The following is a 21954-nucleotide window of genomic DNA, read 5'->3' on the forward strand; positions in this document are numbered from 1 at the left end:
ACTAGCCCTTATGAGAAACACAGAAACCTAACAATCTGTTTACCAATGGGGATCACACCACATTTGGAAGACTGCACCACTTGGGGCACAGTCTTTGCTGCCATCTATACTAAAACACATGGTGTTCCATCTATTGCGGTAATACCTGATGTCCTGAAACAAATTCAAAATGAATACGGAGCAGAGCCTGCTCTGAATCTAGGTATGAAATTACTAAAGAACTTCGACCAGGTCTCAAAAATAATAATATTATCTAATAATAAAGGGGAGGCAGCATCAGTGGCGATCCGCCAGAAATTAAGAGAATTTGATCTAACAGACCATCAACATGAACTACCCAGAATAATAGAAAAATCCTATGAGGAATTAGGCAGAGACAGTTTAGGTGGGAAACCAGTTAAACCACAACTGTCTGAGAGTCCTGAAAAGGACTCTATTAAACACAATCCTACATCTTCTAAAAAGAAGTGGGAAAACAAAAAACAACATTCAAAAGAAAAACGTTCTCAATCCCAAGGTAGGTCTCCTCAAAAGGTGCCCTCTGACACGAGGTATAACCTCAGGAATAGGGATAATTTGAAAAAACCTGACAGGTATCAAGATACTGATACACGTTCCTCTCGTATCTTTCACAGACATCTGAAAGAAGAGGACAGTCAGATCACAAATAAGAACGCGTGAAGTCCAGAGACGATCAACACGTTTAGAAAAACAAACCAAAACCTGAATTCACCAAGAAAAAGGTAGCAGGTCTGAAGATCAGATATGTCGAAAATCCTGAGGACAAAACTCAAGAACAGAGAATGGGCTCAGACAATGCTGGACAGTGCAGCAGAAGTAACAATAGCTTGCCAGAACATGAAGGAACTTGTGGACTTGAATGAGTACATCACAGTTAAAACTGTAGACACTAGGGTTAGTTCTCCACAAAGGTTATATAAAATAACACTCCGGATGGAGGAAGACATACCAAGAAAAGTGAAAGCACTCTTTTGGGAAAAACTTTCAAGGGGTTATGACATACTTCTAGCAGAAAAAGACTGGCCACCAGAATTTGTCAGGGAGTGCCCACATGGCGAAGACATCATTATGCCAGCCTTCTCCAACCATGTTCCTATACATTTAAAATATACTTATGCCAGGAAATGGGCAGTAGCCCAGGCCCCAGCATTATATAAAAATCATGTAGGATGGGATGAGGACTCACCTCACCACAAAATCCAATTAAAGAATCAACCTACTGCACAAAGGCAGTACCCAATTAAGCAAGAAGCTAAAAAACAGGTCAGGGAGATCTTAGATCAACTTGAATACCAAAAGGTGACTGAAACATGCACTTCCTCAAAGAACAATCTTTGTTTCCTGTTTCGAAACCAGACAACACATATCGTCTAGTTTTGGATTAGAGACACCTGAACACTTGTTCTAAAACTTTTGCAGTACAAAATGCACACAGTACAGCATTAATGAATAACATTGTTCATAAAAAAATAAAACCACATTGGATATTTCAAATGGTTTCTTTTGTCAAAACATAGCACCTGAAAGTAGGTACTTGACAGCTTTCTCAATAATGGGGACCCAGCGTCACTTCTGTCGACTCCCACAAGGGTTCAAGAACAGCCCAGGGTTATTCTCAGCAAGAGTAACAGAGTTGCTACAAATTTATGATGACGAGGCATTGTCATATGTCAATGATATCTATCTGACAGACGATGACCTGGATAGGCACTTGAACAGGGTGAACACCATGATACTGGGCTTCGCCTCTGAGGGCTAGAAATTCAACTTTAAGAAATCAAGAATTGCCCATCTCAATGTCCTTTTCCTAGGATATGAACTTTCAAGTGAAGGCAAAAGCCTGGCAGCGAACTTTTTAGAAAAGTGTGCGCTGCTCCAACCTCCAAAAACGCTGAAAAATGTACAGTCGATTCTAGGTTTCCTGAATTTTGGAAGAACTTACATTCTAAATTACGCAGAAAGGGTTAAACCTCTCTACGAACTAATCAAACCTGATTTTTTTAAAAAGATGGGACACAGGAAAACACAGACATCCTGCGTTCACTTCAAGCTGACTTGTTAGCAACAAATCACTTACAAACACGCGTAAATACACGCAATTTAGTGATCCGAATAATTTCGGGTCAATGCGGATTCACCTACTTAACTTTTAATAAAGGTGAAAAAGTACCAATTGCACACAAATCACATTTGTATACACAAGTGGAAATGCACTTCACTTGAACAGAAAAAATTCTGACAGTAGTGTCAAACCGCTGTAGCTAAAGAAAGAGCTTTAGCTCAGGGGAAACGCATTATTGTCGTGACTCCAGTACCAGCCTTAGAGGCAGTTACAAAAGCGAGCATTCCGAGTGCAAAAGCTTTACATCCAAGATGGATACAATGGGTTAAGTCTCTTGCTGCAACAGATGTTGAAGATGTTTTTGATCCTTATTTAAAAACACAAGCATTCCTGCAATACGAACACGAATGTCCTCTACCTATTGAGATTCTTCCTCTTGACCAGTATGAATTCATAATTTATACTGAAGGATCAGCACAACCCGCTACGGAAAGAAAGCAAGCTTACAGTGCAGCCTGCGCGATCGTTACAGGTCATATGCGCAATGGTAAATTCCGACCGATGGTTATTAAAACCCAATCTCTGGGAGATTGTACAGCTCAGCGAGCAGAACTAAAAGCATTCAAATTGGCACTTAAAAATACGGATCGTGAATTCCCCACACTTATAGTGTGGGATTATTTTTACTGTGTACAATCATACAATGAAAATTTACAGAACTGGCTTCAAATGGTTTCAAAGATGCAAAAGGTGGCACAATCAAGCATAGAACGCTTTGGGAACAAGTAGTTCAGTTGCGAAACGGACTACAAAACACTCACGTGATACACATGCTGAGTCATCGATGTGATGGCGTTCACGTTGCAGGGAATTCATTGGCTGACGAAGCCGCAAAGGGGGCTGTGCAAACTGCTTCCGTAGCTGCGATCACTCATTCAAAAACGAAAATAGACATTGAGATATTGTTGGCTGTCAATGCTTCAAGCAAAGGCAGCGGTGCAGCATTACCTAAAACGTTTCCACTCAAATACTGGTATATAATTGATGCCAACAACGTTCCGTTTGCTCGTATCCCTGGAGTGGGGGATAGGGTAATTCCAAACATGGAACGTAGAGCAGCTTTGATTTATGAAGCACATCTGGGAGAGGGTCTGTCACATCAGGGGATCTCTAAAACAATTTTAACAGTAAAAGAGTTGTACTGGTGGCCTGGAATGAATACACTTATTCACATCTTCATCAATAACTGCATAGACTGCAATAGAGATCACAGGGCAGAACGCAACCAGATACCAGGCTGTGAAGTAGCCTGCCCAGTACAGACACCATTGTTAGACAGCATTAGACTATCTTCGTGCAGGCGTCCTCTTGGACGAATGCAATCCAACAAACACTAAGTCAAGGTTCCTATGGATGTGGCCTCAGCGCTCGGCTGACGCTCAAACTGTTATAAAAGAATTGCGAGTCTTTATCGGCACATATGCAATTGGCACACTACATTCTGACCAGGGCCCTGCGTTTAGCTCTCTGGCTTACAAAGAAGCCATGGCCAATTTGGGCGTTGAATTGCGGTACTCCTCTCCATTTCATCCTGAGGGAAATTTGGTTGTGGAAAGGAAAAACCGAGACATAAAGTGGTCTATAACAGCTAGGGTATTAGGTTCGGGTGATGGGTGGGTCAATCATCTTTATGGGGTCCAACGCTCATTAATTAATTTGCCAAGAAGTTCTCTAGGGGGGGGGGGGGGGTCACTCCATATGAGGTCCTATTTGGGACAAGAATGTGGGTTCCTGATCTCGAATGTAAAGGCACAGTGGTGGAAAATAAACCATTTTATCAAAGATCGTTTGGCTGGTTTCAAGGACTGAAATGAACTAAGATCGAAACAAAGCAACGTGTTCCTGAAGCAAACCACCACTGGGGATAATCCAGCCATCCCAGCAAGGCCTGTCTGGATCCCAAAGCTCGGGGATCTAGTCAGAGAGAAGATTGCGGACAAGAAGGAATTTGGGCCTTCTTACAGACAACCAGTACCTGTCCTAGCAATCCACGGATCAAGAACAGTACTTTTGCCGCCCCTTGCTGGTAAAAAGGAGAAAAGATTTATGTCCATCGACCTCATCAAACCACACTATGTTGCCGATACTAAACAGTAGGCCATGTGGACTCCGACCAAGTAGCAGACGCACTCCTCTAGCTACAATCCAAGAGGTTCAAACTGAAAGACTCATCACCATTGAGAATCCAACAGTAAGAAATGAAGGACTAAGCAATAATGCTATGGAACTCTTTCCTCTTGAAACTCAAATAACAGTTCGTCCTGAAACACCGGTCTACACCAACATAGCAAGTGATCCACTGGTTCCAGCGATTTCAACGAATCCTGATGCAATTTCAACCATTGACAGACCTGCTTCTGGCTATTTCATTAACTTTGATATGTTTTCTGAGGATCCCAGCAAGCCTGAAACGACGCCTGCAAAAAGAACTTTCAAAGAACAAACACAAGACTTTTTTCAACACGTGAAAAAGACTTATCTGGTTTCACCATGGATTGAACCATGGATTATTTCTGGGATATTTTTCTTCCTACTTTGGCTAGCTTTAGTAATAACTCTGAGCGTGTTGATAGATGGAAGATATATTCATTTGGACACAGGAAATAAAAATGTGAACTTACTTTTGAAACCACACAAATCATCCCATCGTCAAACAAGAGACTTGTCAGCAGTGAACATCACAGTCGTTCCTATACAAGATGGTATAGTTTGGGACAAAACAGATTATGATATATTCGGTCCGTCTGAACTTTTGAAGATTCAACATTTATTTAAGATATCATTAAGTGACTTTATTACCTCCAGTACCTATTCTGATGATTGGGACTTTGAGACTGTTAATAACATGATGTCTGATCTAGAAAGGTCTGCTGTATTCTCTAACCATGAATACTTAGAGGGTTGAACAGACTATCAACAGCTTTTTTGTTATAACCACTATGGTCATCATATCTTGCATAAATCTGCAACACCTAGAAATGTATTTATGTATAACCAATGGGAACATTGTCCTACACCACCAAGGGGTAGCTCAAAAACGTTTGAAAGAAAGTTTCCATATTTTTCAGGGTACAATACATCCGATCCAGAAATGTTTTACTTTAAAAATGTGAACAAAACAGGAACGAAAAATATGCTAACAAATACGAAACAGATTTATTTTGCAGCCTTTATTGCCCAACTGTTTAGACAGGGTTTCGACTTTTGAAAAGACACAATTGACACAAAATGTGTCTGGGGTAGAAAAGATTGGCAAGTGCATCATCCCACAGCAGATAATGTTTTTGAATGACACTGTCCAACAAACGTCTTGCCTTGGGTTAGCCAAGATCAAAGACATGAACACACCGTCCATACCTACACCTGCAAGTAATAGCACTACACAGGGGGTGGTCGAAGTACATACTATCTTACAAAACAAAAGATCAGATTCCGAATGGAAAAAATGGTTGCTCTGGCCCACAGACACAAACATCTGTCATAAAAGATTCCTGAACAAGATACAAGGTTTAAAAAACAAAAGGCCAGATCCACGCTATGTTCAAAGACAGCATCCAGGGGTAGTAACAACATACAGTGTAGGAAAACTATGCCTTGATTGGCTACAGACATCTACACTAGAGGATGTGAAACAACACTTCTCTTTACTTAAAGAAGACGCAGACCTTAGGGAATTCTTGCCAGGTCCAAGAAAACCGCGTCAAAAACGTTTCATATATGCCGGCATCTATGCTGCTTATAATGAAATATGGAAGGTTACCCAAGCAGATGCTGCAGAAAGAATACGAGAAATTGATCGTATTCATTTAGAGAAATCTCTCGCAGTGGTCGACATTGGGTTAACGACTGTCATTCAGGATATATTAATTGGGCAACATTGTATCCTCTGCCACAGACATTGTGGCACAAAATTTGGTCCTGCTGCGTCAAGGCCAGTCTCAATTACGTTTTATTGTGTCATTAAACTGGACACTACAAAACTTGTGTGAAGGCTATGTGCCTTGGCGTTTCATCAACACGTCTTCTCTGTTTTCTGATTATAATCTCACTGATAAACAGATCGAACTGGCACAAAGGGGAGCAAAGTATACAGTGCTGAACATTGAAAAACTAGAAAAATTGCCATTTATGGTAGCAGAAAACCCAGCTACAGAATGGATCATACATGGCAAAATAACTCTGCCTGTTACAACTTTCCATTTTCAGTATTGCCTTAAACACATGCCAGTAGGCAAATATGAAAGGTTGGGTAAAGAATACATCAGGACATCCTGGGATTTACCTTACACACACAGATGTTGAAGTGGGGGGCGTGAAGTGTTTATTAACAGTACACACTGTGAAAATGCACTGAGCGGTTCGCTCACATGTCAGGATATTAGTTTACACGGGGCTTGTTGCAGTTCCACTGCAAATTTATCCTGCCACCTGCAAGGTTCACCAGCCGCTAGGATTAATCCAACGTTTTGGACAACTTTCAAATGGGAGTTCTCATGTTGAATGATCAGAGCTGTTGTGGCATGTTGCCAGGTATCCCATATCTAGGTACTGTTACTTCCAGGGTCACTTGCTGTATGCAAGTCTTGTTCCCCCAAATCCATTCAATCAAACATCAAACAACTATTATACACATCTAAACGAGCAATTAACCAAAAACTACACGCTAGTACTCTCATACGATACCATAAAGTTCAGCGAATTCCAAGAGGACTCAGAATTGCCCTAAAGTCCACCCTGTGTAAAAACAACTCACGCTTTTCTGAAAAATGGGAAGCGATCCTTAACAAATGCTCCTTGGATTTAATACTACTTATTGTGGAAGAATTATCTATACTACTTGAAGACCTCAATAAAGAACTTGATGAACTTCGGCAAGAAGTCTCCAACAAAATGTCAGACACAGATTGGAATGCCACCTTAGCAGATCTTAATAAACAACTGGATGACTACACTAAAGAGATCAACGAAAGAAAATTAAGAAAATTTAAACGCGACAATTTGGATTACAAATTAGGAGAGGTATATACTTGGGCCGAGGCTTATGCCTACAAAAGACATCAACGCAAACAAACCGGACAAAGATCTGAGACAGACGCAACGTCCTCTGATGATTCTTCTTCCAGGGACAGGGCTCCCAGAACTTTCTCAACCTCACAGCCAAAAGAAAGACCAGCAGAAACAGGAGATCTACAATCAGCAGCCAATGAGGAACCTACCACCAGTGCACCAAGACAACCGCATTTTTTAGGGGCAGGCACCAGACCACTAGAAGATCCAGGAGGAAAAACTCACACAAAATCGGTAGCGAAGAATACACGCAGCCAGAAAATCTTGTGATCAACATCTCTAGCTATGATCTTACCCAATTTGAAATTATGACTCTACAAAAAGGAACTTCCTTCGTTCCCACCTACCATTCAAACGCATTGGAGACTGAAATCAGCCTCTTTAAGTTCTTGCGTGTACTCAGACTCAAACACTATTTTAACAACATACTAAAATTGCCGGATATTCCAAGACAAAACACCTTGTTAGGACTTCGGAATAAAAGCACCTACAACGCACCGACCAGCCATAAAGTACTTGACGCTTTCGAGACAATCGTCTTAAAAGAGCTCCAAAAAATTGGTTACCACAAGAAAAACAAATTCAAAAACATCACAAAAAAAGAAGAACAAATTCTAAATACTTTAGCCAACAGGTCTGAAATTACCATACGTCAAGCTGACAAAGGAGGGGCACTAGTAATCATGGATACTACCTTCTATGTTGAAAGTGTGGATGAACATGTCAAGGACGCACGAACATATATGCCCGTACCTACGGACCCCACAAATAACTTTCTTGACATTCGCAAAACCATCATCAACACCGCTCTTGAACAAGGGACTATTTCTGAAGAAGATAAAAAATATCTTATCAAAACTAATCCATCTACTCCCTACATTTACATGCTGCCTAAGATCCATAAGCACGCCACAAAACCTCCGTTCAGACCCATTGTTTCTACCATCAATTCACTCCATGAACCTATCAGAAAATATTTAGATAAACATCTTCAGGCTTCAGTACAATCCATGACTACCTACATAAAGGACACTACTGATTTTCTTAACATCTTGGAATCTATCCGCGGATTGATAACTACAGATACCATCTTATGTACAATCGACGTGAAATCACTTTACACCTCCATTCCACATGACAAAGGGATTGAAGCTATTGAATCTTTTTTGATCAACACAGACAAACCTAATGATCTTAAAGTGTTCCTCATGGAACTGATGCACTTCACTCTGTATCACAGCTACTTCGAATGGTCCAACACTTTCTACATCCAATGCTCAGGCACTTCCATGGGAAATTGCGCTGCCCCATCGTACGCAAATCTCTACATGCACAGATTCGAATTGGACAACATCTTAACCAATAACGACTGGACTGAACACCTGATCCTCTATAAAAGGTACATAGATGATATTTTTCTTTTGTGGAATGGTCCAATTCAACAACTGGAATCTCTTATTACCACGCTTAATACCATCGACCAACGCATTGAATTTACTCATCTTACTAATACAGAATCTATAACTTTTCTGGACACCCGTGTTACCATCCAACAAGGCAATCTTACCACTCAAGTGTACACAAAACCAACAGATCGCAATAACCTTCTTCACTTTCACAGTTTCACCAGCCATCACTCAAAAATCACCTGCCATATTCACAACTGCTTCGACTAAAAAGGATTTCCAGTACCAATGAACTGTATGAGTCAAGTAAAACCATGTGTATTTCTAAATTCAAACAACGTAAATATCCGAGTGACATTCTGGAAAAAGCAGTACTGAAGACAGACAGACTCTCCCGACAAACACTTCTTCAACCCAAACGACCGATGTCTACACCACAGAGAATGACATTTGTGTCCAAATACTCTACCGAGAGTTTTACAATCAAAAAAACTATATTGAGATACTGGCCCATGTTAAGCACTGAGGCGGACTTCAACAACATTTTTGAAACACCTCCTAGATTTGCGTATCAACGATCACGCAATCTTAAACAAATCCTTTCCAAACCTCGGGATTCTACTACAAGTCCTTACAAAGGTACTCAACCCTGTCTCAATTGTGGAAACTGCAATTGCATCATTAAGGGAACCACAATCCAAGATCCACTACATGGTTACCCCATTAAGCTCAGAGTCACTGCTACCTGCAACAGCCAAAATGTCATTTACCTACTGAAATGCCCATGTGGCCTTGCATACGTGGGCAAAACCGAAAGAAAAATCCGCATTCGAATAAACGAACATAAAAGCAACATAAGAACACAACAGGCTAAATCACCAATTGCGACTCACTTCAAAGAACATCATCACAACATATGTCAACTCCGTTTCCTGATCCTTGAACAGGTTCCTATATTGAAAGGACGAGATAATAACAGATTCCTGTTACAGAGAGAAATTTATTGGATCCACAAACTGAATTCCACCCAGGCCAAGGGTTTGAATGAACGTTATGATTTAGGCTGTTACTTGTAATCTGACCTCCTACATTGATAAGCTAATGATTGTATATAAAATGTACCTCTGGAATTCACTGTTCACTTATTTTACATCTTCTTAATTTTCTGAATGCGACAAGGTTTCCTTTTAATTCTACTCATTACAAGTTTCTCTCTACGAGATATATTGTGTTTTCATACTACTCACTCACTCTTCGTTCACTTATTTTTACATTTCCCCAGCACTTCCAGGTACTCCTCTTACTCACTCAGGTGATTTAATTTCCTACGTCCGTTTCACGAACTACAAATCTGTTTTCTATGTCCACCACCGCCGTAGTTCACGCACACGTGCAATTTACTCTCTTTTAAATGGTCACGTGCCCTGATCACATGATTACGATTCACTAACCTCAGTACTGCCGCAGCACTCGTGAGCGCCGTCTTGCTAAGTGATGGGACTCTGATTCTAAGATTCGAACGTAAGTGAGCGCTTTTCCATTCGCGCTGATACTGCTTGACGAAAGCTCCCTACTAACCCACTTTTTACCCTAGCGATCTACGATCTGTAACTTAATGGAGATTCACTCCATGACCTCCGTAACTCACACCCATTTAGCATCCCCACCTTCGAACATAGCATGTTTGTTCGTTATGAAGACTCTCCTTAATCTCACCACGCGTTTCAGAGCCAGCTGTACTATTTGAATTCATTCACTAACGCCAACACACCCGGTGGTTTGCAACACAATGGAAACCCGCTGTTGTTTGAACACGTTCACCAGCACTACCAGTTTCTTTTACTTTCGATTTAAATAACTTTATTGTTCACCGCACCTTGTTACACAAGTCATGTTTTAATCTGTCATGCATATTTAAACCTATGTATAACGTGATAAATGAGTGCTGCTCCCTTGTCTCCTCCACAGTGCCGCCCCTGATGAAGGGCTCGAACGGCCCGAAATGCATTGGGCATTTGATCAATGAATATTTGAATATTTGATATATGAGTCAAGATTGATAGAATGATGATAATTCTACATCTTTGGATGAACTTCATAAATAAATTTAATTGACTTTGAATCACCGTTTCAGTGTTTGGAACTAAATCTTTGGACAAGGAGAATTGATTCTCTCTTATGAGTGCAACGAGTGACACCCTCCCTTTCCAGGAGTGTGCTTACGCTATTTTCATTAGTCCCAACCCAGGGGGACATACTCGTTTTGCACCTGCGACCTGATCAACTCAACTACTTTGTTTAAAACACGGAGTGCGCCCATTTCTGTTCTTTTCTTATTGTATTGTTCCCCCAAATAGACACAGTCAGGGAGTCGCCTTTATGGCCTTCACTGAACATCTCTTCTATACGAATTGATACTTTGAGCAGAATAAAAGCCATTCTTTTACAACAAACCGTGCCTCTGACCTCGGCCAAAGAAACCTATGATCTACAAGTCGCAAGGACTTCGGCTGAGATACAGGCTCTGTTAAGGACAAATTGCCCTACACATTTCACAGAAATGTTGGGAAGTATCTTAAACTTGTCTGATACGAGCAGTATTGTGCATGTATTTAAGACCGCATGTTCGGGACTGTTAATACCTTTTCAAGCAGTCCTCAGAATCATTCCAAACTTCATGCACTCGGTGTTTGGTGGTCTGCCGCTAATTCTAGCAATCATCACAGGAATCCTATTTTTATTCCTTCTGCTACGCTATGGCAAGCCAATCCACCAGCGTCACTCCCGGCACCTTGGAGAATGCTCTCCGGGAAAGGAAGTGTCGTGAGTGCATAGTGCAACTATTGGGTTTACCTTGTCTACGAGAACTAAATACCACATGGTTTCTGTCGTTCAGACCAATCTGGCAAGATTGCATCTTACCTGTTCTACGCTGCTTGCTTTGCAGTGAAGTATGCGTGCTAGACATCTGTCTAACACTCCCCATCAGTCATGCCAACGGATATCGATGCTCTGCTGGACCCGATAACGGCCCATGATCTGTGTTGTCCCCAGAGGCTACCGATCCTGATGACGGCATTCATTGAGATTTCAAAGACACAACATGCTACAGCTGAGGTACGAGATGAATTAACATGCACACAGGTATTAACGCACACTGCTACTGACGATGCATCACATCTATGTGCAGTTAGTCTACTAAAACGAGGTAATCGACCTATCACCGACAACAATAGATGACTTTTTGTCTACAGGATTAGAGGATTTCATGTTTTCCCCAGCATCTTCAAATACCTTTTGATTTGGCTCACAGTGTACCATGTAATCTATGAATTCGGCCTTCATTTTTTCAAAACAAAAAGACAAAACTTGGAACTTTCCTAAAGATCGCACTTTTGTGAATAGTGACTTTTTCTTTTATGGCTAAAAGCTCTGCTTACAGTAGAACTATTCATAGAGAACAGACTTCTTTGAAACACTTCCAGGGACACATTGTCACCTTTCTTCGCATTTATGTAATCATGACATGGAATGGCTCTGAACCTTTTTTCCATTCTGTAAAACTGGACCATTTCATTGCACATGTGTATATATTTCGGTTCATTCACTTAGCATTCACTGTAAATATATGCTTAGAATGAAACATTGCTTTAATATGTACCGCATCTTTGCATTTCATGTCTAGCAGAGGTTTTTTTTAACAAAGACTTCTTTTAATATGCTTTTAAAAATGTTTTTAGTGAACATGTGATACTCAATTTTATGTGTTTAGCATGTTTAGCATTTAGCAATATCGATCATTCGTAAATGGAGTGGGTGTTGTGTTTCGATTTAGATACCCGTACATAGGTTTCCCTGAATCATGTCCTTATATAAGTACAATTCGCATTGCCCTTATTTAGGCATAGAATCCCAGTCCTTATTTAGGCATTAGCCATGCTAACCTAATACAGGCAAAGTCACCAACATCCGTCCATCCCATCTCACAACAAGTTCTTAGAAACCAGTCCCTTAAGCCGAACGGGACTTTCCCTAGCTAGGATTATTGATTTCTCCAAGAACTCATCTATTATGCATGATCTACTATTCCTTAGGGGTTCATTCATGACGTCTTCCTCTGCCCGACTTTACGTCAATGCTAGAATTCCTAAGCACCTTCCAGGTATAAATATACCTTCCCTTACCATGGCAAACCACGGCACGACTTGACTGCACGGTTCGCCACTGCAAGTTCGGAAGAGACCCTATACTGGCCTGACGCACTGACCAGACGCTGTCATCCCTGCTCGCAGAGAATCCAACTTCCAGTGTTCTGACTCCCTTCGCGGGGCGTTAGAGTTTGAGACCCGGAAAGAGATTCTCACCTCTCTCATTCTAAGGTATGGAGCTGACTAGAACCTAGAGGGACTCTTGGCATACTAAACTTAGTATATGCTATGCTATAGAAAACAGCACCTACTTCTTGCCTCGTACTACACTTCGATTAGGTACACTGGGGTAGAAATATTTAGAAGCATCAGACGAGTATTCACGTTTTAGCCTGTGTTATTATGTATGTATATATGAATATATGTCATGGCTAAAAAGACAATGCTATTGCAGTATTATTTCTTCTTACTGCTTACGCTGTGCGTATTATATCTTGCTTACTGTCTAACGATTGTAATAGCTCATATCTCTTACACGAGAAACTAGACTGTTCAATAAACCCTTTTATTGAAACGCCCGTCTATCTATTTCTGTGTAACTCTGGAGAAACTAAGCATGCACGATTGACTGAGTGAAACTGTTATCTATTGTTTCCACGATTCTGAGAAGCGTTCTGATTCTAAGGGAAACAAAGTTGTCATGTTTAAGCGGTTGTCAGAAACGAATCCCTTCTTGTTCATTCGAGAAGTTTCAAGTGACCTCTAAGTTAGCTGGCACACACAAGCACGACTTGACTGCACGGTTCGCCACGGCAAGTTCGGAAGAGACCCTATCCCGGCCTGGCGCACTGACCAGACGCTGTCATCCCTGCTCGCAGAGAATCCAGCTTCCAGAGTTCTGACTCCGTTCGCGGGGTGTTAGAGTTTGAGAACCGGAAGGAGATTCCCACCTCTCTCATTCTAAGGCTGACTAGAACCTAGAGGGATTCTTGGCATACTAAACTTAGTATATACTATCCTATAGAAAACAGCAACTACTTCTTGCCTCGTACTACACTTAGGTTAGGTACACTGGGGTAGAACTATTTAGAAGCATCAGACGAGTATTCACGTTTTAGACTGTGTTATTTATGTATGTACATATGAATATATGTCATAGCTAAAAAGACAACGCTATTGCAGTATTATTTCTTCTTACTGATTACACTGTGTGTATTATATTTTGCTTACTGTCTAACGATTGTAATAGCTCATATCTCTTACACGAGAAACAAGACTGTTCAATAAACCCTTTTATTGAAACGCCCGTCTATCTATTTCTGTGTAACTCTGGAGAAACTAAGCATGCACGATTGACTGAGTGAAACTGTTATCTATTGTATCCACGATTCAGAGACACGTTCCGATTCTAAGGGAAACAAAGTTGTCATGTTTATGCGGTTGTCAGAAACTAATATATGTATATTATTCCAATGCGCAGAGTCTATAAGGAAAATAGGAACAACACTACAAAAGGTCACGTAGCAGCGGGCATAAAGGTCTCTTAGCAGGCCCATGCTGTACCTGTTTTATCTGGGAGTGAATCTTGCACTGCTGCCACCTGTGGTATAAATGTTTTGTTTAAGGGAAAGATTGCATTGCAGGCTTGTTATCCCTGTTCTTGGCGTGTAAGGAAGCTAGCACTGATCTTGGGTGTGCTGTGCCTGTACAGTGTTTGGGAGGGAGATTTGAATTACTGCTATTATCTGGGATGTTATGTATGCTGTTGGATACTCTTTAAGTTTAATATTATGAGGGGGAAGGTGGTGAGTGCGTAACAATGAACATCATGCTTGTTTTAAGATAGTTGAGTTTGCCCAAAACAAATACCCTTACGACATGATAGACTTGTGCAGTATTCAATGTTCACAATCAAATATTTTAGAAGATTATGTTACTGGAGAATAAGTGAGGGGTGGGAGTTGTGTGGCTTGGCATAAAAAAGTTCAAGTTCATTGATTAAGAGTGACGGTCGACTGAAATAGAACACAAGTTAGGGTTTCAAGCTATGTTTTTTTAATTATGTTTTGAACTGGTAAAAGAGTTTGAGTTGAGGGCAGTTTCCCAGTTAGGTTGTACATATTTTTACTGAATGGAGTTAAGTAGGCACGCATCTTTACAAATCCACTTGTTCACTTATGCTACTATGTAAGCCCCCATTGCATCGTTGCTTCTTTTGAAAAACCCTTTCATCCAGCCTCCTTCCTTACACATCTGCTCTCTGTTAGAGGCCTTTCCAAAGCAACAACATTTTCTCCTTCCTCTTCCGCAGCTTTGTGCCATACCAGCTTTGAATTCTAGATTCTTTCCAAAGGCCCCTGCCTCTCAGGGTCCTATATTCCACTTGCTGCCAGCCAAGGACTTCAAGGTCCCCATTTTCCTTCTTTATCGCTTAACAACTGCACAATTATCCCCTCGAATACTTACACGTGTCTGCTTGACACTAAGAATGCGAAGTTGTGGTGCTTTCTGGGGCAAAACAGACAAGGTCTTCTCTGTTATTCCTGTTTGGTTAAGACTCAGTTGCGTGAGAAACAATGAAGAGAATTCGAGATAATCTATCATGCCAGAGTCGCTAACTTTGGTCTGGTCCAGAAACAAGTGGGAGAGATGGTTGAGTCCTGGATGAAAGAAGGAAAGAAAACATCAGTGATGCAAATTGCATATTCAAATCTGTCAGACAGTTAAGTGGTGTTGCCTAAATATTCCAAAGCTGTCACATGCAGTATCAAGGATGCCTTAAATTACTACTGCCATACAGAAATTCACATTTCCCTAGTATGAGAAGATGCAATGCCAGAATCCACAATGCCCTGGTATATAACAATTCCAGGCCAGAAGACTCACAATAAGCTGGTACACAACTGCCTCTGTACATACATCACGACGCTTAATTACAAGCGCACCTAAGCCAAGCAGAATTCTCAATACCCGTAAATGCTAAGTGCCAACACGCGACCAGCAAATGAACTTTATTAATTGTCCCTTGCATGGAAAGTACCATCACTGCACCAATTTAGACGTTCTTGTCCTAAGCGCCACATTTACCTACCTCTATCTGTCCTTCCATCTACTCACTTGTTACTCCATCCATCCATCCATCTATCCATTCGCCAACCTATCTATGAGTTCTGCCATTCATCGTCCATTCACCCCTCTCTCTATTTTTAGCATTTTTTCTATTGTTCCCCAGCCACACAAACATCTGGAATCACAAGTAGTGCTCCTGGCTACAGCAAAAACATTCCCCAGAAGGCCACGCAGCCCTCATTCGTCTTCTGCACCTCCTCTAGCACTGTGCACCACCACGTCTGGCACACCGGTCCAGATTTAAATATGAAGGTACTGCCATTTTACTTCCTCTGTGGTGTTGAAGGGGAACCGGATCGAGACCGGACCCTATTAAGCACAGTAAAAGTCCAATCTCCTGTTTAAAAGTGGACCCCCAGAATTTGAAATGGTGACAATGTCAGAGGGTTGAACCTCAGCCACTCAAGAGCCCTGCAGGAGGAAAGGCAGCTGTGGCATCATGCCTGGTTCCCTGTGGAATCTTGTTGTAAGTTCTTTGTAGAATCTCTATGTTTGGAGGTTCTTTAGTTGTCAGTTACGTTTTAGCTGTTGATGGCGGAGGTGAATAAACCTGACCTGCTTTCTACAGACTGCATGGTTTCATCTTATTAATGCTAAAGACACCACATTAATTTGGCGACGGAGGTGGTTCTCACCTCAACATCCAGCGAAGTTTGCCTTTCATTCCCGTAGTCATTGGACGCATCAAGGAGTTACGTGCATCGGCACGCAAAGCAGACATTTTGAAGGTTTGGGAGAAGCGTCAGCATGCACGAGGACATTTTGAATCGTTGGGATGGATTGCATTGTTTAACATCGTAATCACACTTATCCCATGCCCGGCTGTGTTTTATTGCTTCCTTTTTAGGTCGAGGACTACCGGTCTGCCGAAAGGCAGAACCGGAAGTCGGAGATTTAATGACTTGGAGAAGAGGGGCTTGATCCAGCCCCTCTTCTCCCCTGTTCTCCATTGGCTGGCCTCGTAAATGCTGGCCAGCCACTGGAGAAGAGGTCAGTCACTCCGATCAGGCCCCGTCCTTTTCGGATCGGGGGGCGTGGTTTATGCGAAAAGTCTCAGGGAGGAGACAACAGCAAAATACGCCCCCGAATCCGAAAACGACGCTGCCTTTTCGGTGGTGTGTGCTTGCTCTTGTTTCTGCTCTCCTCGCTGCTCCCCCTTACATACCCCCACTTCCCATTGTCCCTTTCCTTCTCCCACGAGGGCTCCACTTCGTTTTCTGCCAGCTGTCCCTGTGCGTTTGCCCCCCCGACCTACCTCGTGACTCCCCTTCTCTGAACCCGTAATTCATGGTATACCCGCTGTGCACTGATGCCGCCCCCCACCAAAAGAACCCACGTTCTGAGGCTGCCACATATGCCTCCCCTTTGTTCTGTTCGAATCCTCCTCGCTTCCTGGTGTGCCTCTGTGCCCTCCCCCTCACTCCTGGGCTCGGGCTTCTTTGTTTACGAGTCAGACGCTGGATGGTTTGTGGAGGACGGACTGCGGGACTCATGTAGTCTCTTTTCTTGCCTCTGCTGCATTCTGCGTGGTCTCCAGTTTGGTCCGAACACTGAGTTTGGGAGAAGTGTGTGACGGGAGGGGGGGTGGGGGTGGTTAGCCCGTTCAGTCTTCACCCCCTTCCCTTGCAGCCCCCTAACTCCATCTTTATCAATCTCTGCTCAGAATTCATTGTAGGAACGTAGTATTCGGCGATAGGCGCTTTCTGTGGGGCGTTGGTTGGTGTGATTTTCATATTTCGCAGGGCTCGGGCCAAAGTCTAGCAGACTTCAAATGTGATGGGGCAAGGGGTAAGTAAGGCTCTTTGATGTTTCCAAGAAAGCTTCCGAAATCCGTCTCGAGGAGATCGAGGCATAACCGCGGGCGGGTCACGAGATTCTGCGCAGCCCCCCCCCCCCCGTGCTTCCACAGTCCTGAATATTGCTTCCTGCTGGCATTACTGGGAGGCTGGCACAGAGGAAGCGGCAGCCGCGCGCACCCTCTGCAGAGAGGAAGCGGTGAGCTCGCGCACCGCCCTGTCCTGTCTGAAGTGAGAGAGGAGCTCCTTTGTTTGTTTTGGGTCAGTGGGTATGTAGGACCTCTGCCCTACACGTGCCAGTTGTGTCTGGGACTTCAGTGGCACACCTCTGCCCTTCATGTGCAGGTCTTTTCTGGCCTAGCCTGTGATTCAAAAGCAGACTATATGTATATAATCTGCACATCCCACGGGGGAGGTTCTCCGCAGCTGTCCTACAGTATTTTTTACGTGCAGTCATTGGTATCCTGAAAGTGTGTATTATGCCAGATTTTAAAATTAAAATATATTTTTATTCTCCTCAAAACAGTATTTTTGGCAATAAACGTTACCCTTCTACTGGTTAAATAACATCATGTGTTCCCAGCTTCCCACATAGTAGAAAACGACCTAATTAAATTCCCTCTGGCGCCCTGAATGGATCAGTCCTTTGTGAGGAGATCTCCCTGGCCGACTAATGTCCACAATTCACTCATCCCTCCCCATACACAATCCGTCATACTAATCGTTCTCCATCACTGTATTATGTTTGTGCCGGATTTATTCCCGCTTGTTCATGTTCTTGGGACTGAAGTAGTTAAATAGGCCGGTGCTCTCAGGTACTTAGTACATGCATTTGTTTACATTTTGAGAGGGAGAGTACCTGCACTTCTCAGCAGAGCTGTGATACCGCATCACTTTTGATGGGAAGCAAATAAAGCTCAAGGCCTGACCCGCCTGCTTCTGCCTTCCTATGAAAGAAGCGTCATCTGATCTTTGGCCATGGTATTGGTAAAATGTTCAGCTCTTCAAAGGTTGGCAATATTTAAGACACATTATTTGTGGAGTCAGCTTCTTGCGCATCGTTATTTGGGACATCATTTTCAGCATTTGAGGGGAGGAAGTTATCGTGTTTCTGTCCCTTCGGAAGTCCATGCATGAAGGAGGAGTTTACAAGTGCACAATCAGAGATTTATAAAAAAAAAAAAGAATATAATACTCTAGTTCAGCTTAATTAATTCAGCTATTATTATTTATTGGCACTGTCATTTCACAGTTCTGTATTTCTCTCCTTCAGGTGTGTTTCAAGTCTATTTTAGTGTCAAGGTTTTTTTTTTTTTGTTTGCTTATTCAGCATGCAGAATGTGACTCAACCACCTTTCTTTTTAACAAGTCCAGGAGAACCCACTATAAAGTGGCAAAAGTGGAAGAAGATTTTTAATAACTTTTTTTTTTTTTTTTTTTTTAAATTATTTTTATTGCAGGAATTAGTAAATCTTTACATAAGCGGCCAGCATTACATCTCAAGTCGGAGCATTGAAACCCAACCCTCCGATCCCCTCCGAAAGTTGTTTACACAGCCGTTCAGCCCACAACCCTGGGGTCGGGCGGCGAAAGTCCGTGGGGGCTCAGGAGGTTGTCGAGGTCGGCCCGGAGGATTCGTTGTCCTTCATCTGCTTTTCTAAACAACCCTATAACTCCAAAACCCCCCCCCCCACCCTTAAAACCCCCCAATCCCAAAAAAAAAAAAAAAAACCCTCCCCCCCCCCCGCCATCAGCGCGCGGTATCAACCGCAACCGGATCTTCTCGGGTACCCATGGGGAAAGCAATAAAGCTGAAAAGTGCAACCGTCTAACGGGACTCAGGGCGCGCCGCTTCCTCACGTTCGGCATCGCCGGGGGCACAATATTCCCTAAGGGCCTGCACGAGCATCTCCCACTCCAGCGCTGTCTCCTCGGCCTTCTCGTTACGCTGCCTCCAAGCTAGCTGGTATCTAAGCGTACTCTCCCCCGCCGCCCACTTCAAAAATTCGCTGTGCCATTGGCTCCCTGTCGGGCCGGTCCGTGCCTTCCAATTCCTGGTCACCTCCCGTTTAGCAAGGAGCAGCCCCAAATCGATGAATTTACTAGATATTTTATTCTTGGGGGTATGAGGGAACCAATGCAGGAGACCCACCGCCGCATCCAACGAAAGGGATCTCCCCGTCGTTTCCTCCAGGGTCTTCCCCACTTCCTCCCAGTAGGCCGACAATCCCGGGCAGGCCCACAGCATGTGGAGAAGGTCCGCCTCCTGGGCTGGGCACCTGGGGCACTCCGCTGAGGCCGCCGCAAAATATCGCCTGATTTTCACCGGGGTCAAATATGCTCTATGGAGCACATAATAGTGGACTAATTGAAAGCGGGCGTGGCGTGTGCCCTTCCAGGCACGCCGCACCAGTTGAGCCCAGGTCGTCTCTGGGATCTCCTTGCCAATGTCCTCCTCCCATCGGTTTCTCAGGGTGGTGAGGGGAGCCAGCCCCTCCTTGAGCAGTCTACCGTAAAGGCATGTGACCGCCCTTACCGTGCCCGCGGACATCATCACGTATTGGCACACTGGGGATAAAGGGGGTTCTGCCTGCCCGGACCTCCAGTGCGCCTGGATCGCTCGAACAAGGGCCGAGTGCAGCAAAAAGTCGCCGCGGGGAATCCCGAAGCGATCAATGAGCTCCTGGAATGGCAAGAGCGTCCCGTCCTCGTAGAGATCACCGATGAGCTACAGGCCGGCGTCCTCCCAGGCCGCCAGCCTCGACCAATCACCCCCATGGGGCAAAGCCGTTAGCATCCCCAGCGGTATTTCGGGTGCATACGGTGTTCGCTGGTGGCCCCGGGCGTGAGCCCGGTTCCAGCACAGGCGAACAGTCCGCTCCTCCATGGACAAGTCCTGCAAGGCCAATCGTTGCCTCATCACTATGAAGGAGAGAACATGCCTGGCCATACCCGTTCCCCTCCTGTCCTCGGGGCCCCGGAACTCCCGAGCGATCTCCTGGGTGAAGGTCTGGAGCTGCGCCGCTAAGTAATATTTTTCGAAGTCCGGCGCCGCGAGCCCACCCTCCTCCTTCGGCCTCATCAGGATCTTGAGGGCCACCCGCCGGCGGCCCGAGCCCCAAAGGAATCCGACTATCATGGACCGTAATAGTCGAAACGTGGTCGGTGGGATCCAGATCGGTAGGGTCCGGAAATAATATAACAGCCGGGGGAGCGCCACCATTTTAAGCAGGGCGATCCGCCCTGCCACCGAGAGCGGCAGCGTGGCCCAAAAGCCCATGCTGCCTCGAAGTGCCCGGATGCCCCGGGCAATGTTCCCATCAAGGAGGCCAGAAGGTTCGTGGTAAACATACACCCCTAGATATTTGAAGCAGTCGGGTTCCCATCTAATCTCCCTACTTAAGGCAGGTGTAGGGGTGCCCCTGCGAATCGGGAAAAGACAAGTCTTAGTCCAGTTCACTCGAAGGCCCGAGACCTCCCCAAACTCCGTGAGCGCCGTCGCAGCTCCACGTAGGGCAGCAAGCGGGTCTTCCAGGAAGAGCAACAGATCGTCTGCGTATAGCGAGACGTAGTGCGGGCCCGACAGGGTCCACAGGCCCGCGTAATGGGCTCCCGACCGGAGATGCAACGCAAGAGGCTCCACCGCCAGCGCAAAGAGCAGTGGGGAGAGCGAGCAGCCCTGCCTCGTGCCCCGTTCCACCGGGTATCGTGAGGAAATCAGCGGTCCCGCCCGAACCCTGGCTGATGCCGAGGCGTACAGCACCCTGGTCCAGCTGACGAAACCCTCCCCGAGGCCGAATCTCCGCAACACAGTGCAGAGGTAATCCCATTCCAGGCTATCAAAGGCCTTCTCTAAGTCCACTGATAGGACAACCGGGCATGGGGCGTCCACAAGCGGTTCCCCAAGCAAGCGGCACAACCTGCGAATGTTCATGGTCGTGTTACGCCTGGGGATAAAGCCAGCCTGGTCCTCATGCACTAAGGAACTCATGTGCCCAAGCAGCCTCGTGGCCAAGATGCTGCTCAGTATTTTATAATCCACCGTCAGCATCGATAAGGGACGGTAGGAGCCCGGATCGGAGGAGTCCCTGCCAGGCTTGAGGAGCGGGACCACCAATGCCTCACACATCGAGCCTGGAAGACGCCCCAGCCTCCTCGCCTCTCTATATACCACCAACAACCTAGGGGCTAGGAGATCGGCATAAGCCGCATAGAACTCTACAGGAAGCCCGTCCAGGCCCGGGGTCTTATTTCTTGCCATCTTT

At 44.3% G+C, this 21954-nt stretch overlaps 1 protein-coding gene across 1 annotated transcript in view; it reads right to left on the reverse strand.

Annotated features, from left to right (window-relative positions):
* Positions 1 to 21954, reverse strand: part of LOC146789944 (uncharacterized) — a 1358907-nt gene that overhangs the window by 307574 nt on the left and 1029379 nt on the right. The window contains exon 12 of the mRNA XM_085628244.1: positions 15231 to 15424. Within this exon, the coding sequence (XP_085484370.1) occupies positions 15231 to 15424 (194 nt within the window). The remainder of the gene's footprint in view (positions 1 to 15230; positions 15425 to 21954) is intronic.

Source organism: Triturus cristatus, chromosome 10, assembly GCF_964204655.1.
Source record: "Triturus cristatus chromosome 10, aTriCri1.1, whole genome shotgun sequence".
NCBI lineage: Eukaryota > Metazoa > Chordata > Amphibia > Caudata > Salamandridae > Triturus > Triturus cristatus.